This window comes from Eucyclogobius newberryi, unplaced genomic scaffold, assembly GCF_026437365.1.
Source record: "Eucyclogobius newberryi isolate DKJ021-1_F unplaced genomic scaffold, fEucNew1.0.hap1 SCAF_3, whole genome shotgun sequence".
Classification (NCBI taxonomy): domain Eukaryota; kingdom Metazoa; phylum Chordata; class Actinopteri; order Gobiiformes; family Gobiidae; genus Eucyclogobius; species Eucyclogobius newberryi.
In genome coordinates, this window is record NW_027315945.1 from 16,635,386 (window position 1) to 16,642,861 (window position 7,476).

The following is a 7,476-nucleotide window of genomic DNA, read 5'->3' on the forward strand; positions in this document are numbered from 1 at the left end:
GTTCAGCTATTATATTTTCTTACTGTATCCAAGTCATTTCCCTTGTGGATTAATGAAGTTTGACAAAGCCAAAGTGATAAAATTAGTAAGTAGCTGAGTAATAGAATCCTCTGATTTCTGATATTTCACAAAAGCCGTCGAGATAGTTTATACCAATTTAAGTAATATCATCAGAGGTTTTACCAACTTTCCCCTCCCTGTCACAGCTCTTCACGAGCAGCTAATGATGCGTCTTTGCACTGCGATAATGTCAGAAATTTGGCACTTTCTAGTCCAGGCTCGAACTGTTAAAATCCTATCAACACCAAGTTTCAAACCTGATTTCTTTTTTTGCTTCTCTGCTTTTCGCTGACAGACTAAGCCCCCAAATTCAAAAGTCCCGTCCTGTTGTGGTAACGCTGGTTTGTTTGCACACTGCTCCTCTGTACCTACCGCCCCGAGAAGAAAAACCTTAGCATTCCTATGTCAAACTGCATTTAACACTGGTCGCTAACTGCCTGAAAGTGGTGCCAATTGGAAAGCTCTTCTCTGCACTTGTCTACATTTTGAGTTCCTATGTACTGCACTTTCCATATTTGTCAAAACTTAACTGTGCTCGCTGATTAAAGGAAGGTATTTTGACTTGGGCCACTGACTGTCTGCAGTAAGTCAGGACAAAGCAGCGCTCTGTGGAGAGGCTAGATTGAATTTGTAGGAGGAAAATCTATGATGTAGACATTTTGGATTCATAACAAGTGGACAAAAGTCAAATTTTGGGTCTGAATTAGCTTTAAAATTAAAATACAGTGCAAACTTCCCACTAGATGTTAAGGAGTTGGCACAAAGTCTTGCAAAGTACATTTTGTTCCTCAACTTTGCCCATGAAATAGTCAGCCTGTAAACGGTCTTGTTCTCCTTGCAACCCTTAAAAGACAAAAGCAGTTCCCAGGTTTGGGAAGTACATAACCTACTGAATAGCATCATAGTTACACTTAAACATTGTCTAAACCAGAAGAAAAGGCAGGATTACATAAATACTTGTATCATTTACATTTGAAATAGGCTACAAACCACAGTACAAGATTGAAAGTGCTAGAAACAATGTGTCACAGTAAGTGGCACTCATCTTCAACTTGAGTGAGCTTCTTCAGTCCATGAGAGAATAAGTGTAAATCCTCCTTAACAAGCCCTCCACCTCCTCCTTCTACAGCTGCTGGTCCTAAACTCACAACACACTCCTCTCATAACCAGAGGGGGAGAGCAAGGGAGCGTATGTTACACGAGTGTTACTTGTGCAAACAGGAAGCATGCCAAAATAAAAACGTTTTCTGAGAGTTTTCTATAGCACAACTTTAAAGTGGACAAAGCTTTCTCTCATTTCCATATTTTTTGTTCAACTACATAAACACTTTTGGTAGCAAGACAATGGTAATTCTATTCATTACAAAACATACATAAATCACCATCCATTGCATGAGCTGTTCTTTCACATTTATATGAATAATATGACTTAAAATGATATACAATTGACCTATTCAAAAAGCACAGGAGTACAGCAGAGAGGATTTGTGATTAAAGTCCATCTGAGTCTTATTCATAGATCAGTCTTTACTATCCTCATTGCTGTGTTCCCTTTTCCAAAACAAATAGCTATATATTTACATTGCTATTCGCCTTTTGAATGTAACTTTTTTGTGATATGTAGATGATTTATTTTTACTGGGGAGAGGAGACACATTTTACTCAATTACTTCAAAATAATATTTCACGGGGAAAAGTACAAAGAATTTAAAAGTATTAAGTAGTAAGAGTAAGAGTAATTGTAAGCATAATTGCCTTGATGTCTGATTCATATATTGAAGTTTATGTATATTTATGTCATATTGTCACGATGCAATTTGTGTCACTTTCTTAGAGGAACCAAAACGTTTCCTTACATAAGAGTTATTTCAAACTAAATAAGTATGATACAAAACTGAGTACCACAGTCTACACCACCTCCGCATATAATAGATAGCCATTCGTTTGATCAAGTGTCCCATCATAAACTATGATTAGCCAATGAATGTAACAAAAACAAATACTTGACTGAATTAGTGTTACATATTACATCTGAACTTGTCTATAACGTTAAAAGCGCACGTGTCAGTGTAAAGTGCTTTTATTTTGTAGCAGCGAGCCGGATGTTGCGTGTGGTTGCCTGCTCTTGATGGAGTGAGTGGGTGAGCCTGAACGGAACAGGTTTGAACGCCAGACTGACGCTGAGTCTGGCAGAAGACGGCACCGGAGCAGCTCTCCTGGAGGGCACGGACTTCCCTGTGGATTGTACCCCTCCGACGTGACTCTGTGAATGGACTGGTGGATTGTCTCCGTTTTTATGCCTCACGCTGCCCAAATGCCACGGGAAGATCGTTCACCTTGACTCGTAATTTACCCTGGAATTGCGCGGAATAGGCAGCAACAAAAAAGCGACCGGGAAGTGTCGAGAGCGTAAGTTTGTTGAGGACACTACACCGGCGGCAGACTCACGCACAATGGCGCACTACAGACTCTTCCACGCCGCGTTAACGCTCTTGTTCCTGTCCGTGCTGTTGAGCGCGGGGACGTTGCGGGTGAACGGGCAGTACGGCGGGGATCGAGGGATGTCTATACCGGATCACGGCTTCTGCCAGCCCATTTCCATCCCACTGTGCACGGACATCGCGTACAACGAGACGATCATGCCAAACCTGCTCGGGCACACCAACCAGGAGGACGCGGGACTCGAGGTGCACCAGTTCTACCCTCTGGTCAAAGTGCAGTGCTCCCCGGATCTAAAGTTCTTCCTGTGTTCCATGTACGCGCCCGTGTGCACCGTCCTGGAGCAGGCGCTGCCCCCGTGTCGCTCCCTGTGCGAGCGCGCGCGCCAGGGATGCGAGGCGCTCATGAACAAGTTCGGGTTCCAGTGGCCGGACAGCTTGGCGTGCGAGAGTTTCCCCGTGCACGGCGCCGGGGAGCTGTGCGTGGGGCAGAACATGTCGGACCGCACGGACGATCCCCCGCAGTACTACCCGACGGAACGCGCGCCCCCGGAGATCCCCACGGGTCAGTTCCGGTGCCCGAGCTCGCTCAAAGTGCCCCCGTATCTGAACTACCGCTTCTTGGGTCAGGAGAACTGCGCGGCGCCGTGTGAGCCCAAGCGCTCCCACGGGATGATGTACTTTTCCGAAGAGGAGCTCAAATTCGCGCGCATTTGGATTGGGATCTGGTCCGTTCTGTGCTGCGCGTCCACGCTCTTCACTGTCCTGACTTATCTCGTGGACATGAAGCGCTTCAGCTACCCAGAACGCCCCATCGTTTTCCTTTCCGGCTGCTACACCATGGTCTCCATCGCCTATATCGCTGGATTTCTGCTGGAAGACAAGGTGGTTTGCAACGATCGTTTTGAGAACGACATGAGGACTGTTGTGCAAGGCACCAAGAAGGAGGGCTGTACCATTTTGTTCATGATGCTGTACTTTTTCAGCATGGCCAGCTCCATTTGGTGGGTCATCCTGGCACTCACCTGGTTCCTGGCAGCTGGCATGAAGTGGGGTCATGAAGCGATTGAAGCCAACTCCCAATATTTCCACTTGGCTGCTTGGGCCGTGCCAGCGATCAAAACCATCACCATATTGGCGGTTGGACAAGTGGACGGGGATGTGTTGAGCGGTGTTTGTTTTGTTGGCATAAACAGCGTCGATGCCTTAAGAGGGTTCGTCCTCGCTCCCTTGTTTGTTTACCTCTTCATTGGCACGTCCTTCTTGCTAGCCGGATTCGTTTCACTATTCCGGATCCGTACCATAATGAAGCACGACGGGACCAAGACGGAAAAACTTGAAAAGCTAATGGTACGGATTGGGATTTTCAGTGTCTTGTATACAGTTCCGGCGACGATCGTCATCGCGTGTTACTTCTACGAGCAGGCCTTCAGAGAGCAATGGGAGAAAACGTGGATTAGCCAAACATGCAAGACGTACGCAGTGCCGTGTCCCGCCCACAGCAACCCCAACATGAGCCCGGACTTTACCGTCTTCATGATAAAGTACCTCATGACGCTGATTGTCGGGATCACGTCCGGGTTCTGGATCTGGTCCGGGAAAACACTAAATTCGTGGAGGAGGTTTTACACAAGACTGGCCAACAGTAAACAAGGAGAAACCACTGTGTAACTTCACATTGGACATGGGACTACTTTTGATGACAAACTGAATGATTTTTATTACCAAGTTTTTCATGAACTTTTAAAGGACACATTTTTATTGTACATATGCATTTGTGAGATTTTTGTAAGTATATATTTGTATTTAAAATTTAAAAATACTTTTAAAAAAAAACACACGTTTGTTTTTCTTACTTCACAGCAACTTTATTCCAAAAAATACTTTTGTATGTTCAAATTCTCTTCATTTGTTGTGGGCTGAAGACAAAATACCAGTATTTTGTTTAAGCCTTTATCTGTTTTCAATTATTATTATTTTTCAATATTCAAAAGTGGTAAAGGTTGAAGATTTCAAAGTAAACTTGGAATGGAGGAATTCTAGTATACCAAACTAAAGTATTGAAAGTTTACGTTTTTTTATACTTTGTACCTCCTTGTTAGTGTTTTTTTTTTTTTTTTTTTTTTTTTAATACTTGAGATTTCGAACTTTATAAGGTTACATTTTCTTGTGCCACTCAATTTTGTGCCAATATGTATACAGTATAACTTGACCACTCACTTCTGCTGATTGGTCAACACTGTAAACAATGAACTGCAGTGAAAGTCTAACCAGTATATAACCAGTATATAACCAGTATATAACCAGTATATAACCAGTATATAACCAGTATATAACCAGTATATAACCAGTATATAACCAGTATATAACCAGGCACAGTTTTTCCCTGTTGTACTTATTCAGCACAAATACATCCAACTGACCATTAGGATCCTATGATGGGGTTTGGACTGGACTCTTCTGGGCCTTGAGTCTTTGAAGGCGGGACATCCTGTAGCAGTGGGGCTATTCTGAGCACTGTCCCGTGAAACACAAGTGCTTCCTCGTGGCTTCCTCCTCGTCCTCATTAGCAGCCGTAGTGTGTTTGTGGGTGTGAGAGTGTATGTGTGTGTGTAAGTGCGCGTGCGTGTGTGCGTGTGTGTGTGTGTGTGTGTAAGTGCGTAGGTGTGTGTGTAAGTGTGTGTGTGTGTCTGTGTGTGTGTGAATGCGTAGGTGAGAGTGTGTGTGTAAGTGCGTGTGTGTGTCTGTGTGTGTGTGTGAATGCGTAGGTGAGAGTGTGTGTGTGTAAGTGCGTAGGTGTGTGTGTAAGTGCGTGTGTGTGTCTGTGTGTGTGTGTGTGAATGCGTAGGTGAGAGTGTGTGTGTAAGTGCGTAGGTGTGTGTGTAAGTGCGTGTGTGTGTGTAAATGCAGAGGTGAGAGTGTGTGTGTAAGTGCGTGTGTGTGTGTGTGTAAATGCATAGGTGTGAGTGTGTGTAAGTGCCTGTGTGTGTGTGCGTGTGTAAGTGCGTAGGTGTGTGTGTAAGTGCGTGTGTGTGTCTGTGTGTGTGTGTGAATGCGTAGGTGAGAGTGTGTGTGTGTAAGTGCGTGTGTGTGTCTGTGTGTGTGTGTGAATGCGTAGGTGAGAGTGTGTGTGTGTAAGTGCGTAGGTGTGTGTGTAAGTGCGTGTGTGTGTCTGTGTGTGTGTGTGTGAATGCGTAGGTGAGAGTGTGTGTGTAAGTGCGTAGGTGTGTGTGTAAGTGCGTGTGTGTGTGTGTGTGTAAATGCAGAGGTGAGAGTGTGTGTGTAAGTGCGTGTGTGTGTGTGTGTGTGTAAATGCATAGGTGTGAGTGTGTGTAAGTGCCTGTGTGTGTGTGCGTGTGTAAGTGCGTAGGTGTGTGTGTAAGTGCGTGTGTGTGTCTGTGTGTGTGTGTGTGTAAATGCATAGGTGAGAGTGTGTGTGTGTGTAAATGCAGAGGTGAGAGTGTGTGTGTAGGTGTGTGTGTAAGTGCGTGTGTGTGTGTGTGTGTGTGTGTGTGTGTGTGTAAATGCATAGGTGAGAGTGTGTGTAAGTGCGTGTGTGTGTGTGCGTGTGTGTGTGTGTGTGTGTGTTTTTACTGGAGAAGAATTGAAAGAGAGAAAACAGATTTGAATGTGATTCCTTGTGACAGATGGTTCAGGTCCTGGTGCTTTTTACATTCCTTTCCATATAAAGTGGATACAACCCGGTCTATTTAAAGGGGGCATACCTGTGGCACTGTTGTCGTCATGGAAACATTTGTATTGCATTGTCCACAGTTATTTACTGTGTTGACTGATTTGAGGAGCTGCTCATTAAAACTAGTTTTCTGAGGCATTTATTAGACTTTTTATTATTTTTTTAGTCATTTTAAAACTTTTTTTCCAATAAAGTATGTCAACTCATTAACATTCAATGTTAGGTCTCAGTAGTTAATTTTACAATGTAGGCCTACATTTCATTTTGGCACAACAAACTTTTTTGCTTTTTCTACTGCTTCCTGAAATGTACAGGAATAAACCAAAAGTGTCCACACACAATTTAAAATCGACATCTATTTTAGTTCAATTAGTGTAAATCTGTTGAGCGTTAGCTATTCACAAACACCTTTCTTTCTCCTTTCATTCAAATGCATTTGTTTCACTAAGTAATCCACGTTTATTTAAATAGTATTTTCTTATCTCTAAAGTTTAGTGGCCTATTTGTTTGCATTTACAGACTATTTGAGCTCATTCTTATTCTCTACAACTTTGCTGACTTCAAATCTTAACATTTAGTGATTGATTGATTTAATATAATGTACTTGTACTGTTGATTCATGGAGTACTTCATTGTGTAAAGCAACATTGCAAACAGACACAAATTTGGCAACTTTAATGTTTATTACATTGAGGATTTGGCAAACAGATCTGGCAACTTCTATCTGTTGGATTTTGTTGGCTGCGTTCCAAAACTAAGTAATCTGAAAGAGTTGTCAAAGTTATTGGCAGATCCAATGACAATGAAAACTAGTGTCTTTCCACAGGTTCCGCACTTATCTCAGACCAGCGTTTGAGGAGTCTTCTGGGTAAACAGCAAGAACATTGGTTTAAACAGAGGATTCATCTATGGAACCCAACAGAAACAACATCGTTTTTAAAAAAATAAACTAAACTTGGAATCCATTTCTTTTAAATTGGGAAAAGGTCAACTCAGAAGTGGTAGTTTAGTGTCCAGTAAAATGCAGTTCAGCAAAGGGAAAAGTGAAGATCTGTCCAAAACATAATAACAATGTGACGGCTGAATGTACAGAACAGTGCTTGTATTGTCCTCAACATCATTCTAGCATCCAACTTTGATATTTTGCCAACACGTATGTAGACCATATCTTATTACTTAATATTCATGGTTGGCAGATGTACACGCATTTCACAATTTGTGCTAAACATTGAAACTATCCACAATGTCTGTGATGTGTAAATGTAAACAAAAGGCCCTGTTTAT

General features: G+C 42.7%; 1 protein-coding gene across 1 annotated transcript; it reads left to right on the forward strand.

The window, feature by feature from the left end:
• The first annotated feature begins 2,238 nt into the window (after nt 1–2,238).
• Nucleotides 2,239–4,354, forward strand: fzd1 (frizzled class receptor 1). Its single transcript, XM_072460364.1, has one exon. The coding sequence runs from the start codon at nt 2,514–2,516 to the stop codon at nt 4,167–4,169; it is 1,656 nt and encodes a 551-aa protein (XP_072316465.1). The 5' UTR covers nt 2,239–2,513; the 3' UTR covers nt 4,170–4,354.
• Nucleotides 4,355–7,476: the final 3,122 nt, after the last annotated feature.

Coding starts and splice junctions, on each gene's coding strand:
- fzd1 (XM_072460364.1), top strand. CDS start 2,514: ATGGCGCACTACAGACTCTTCCACGCCGCGTTAACGCTCTTGTTCCTG.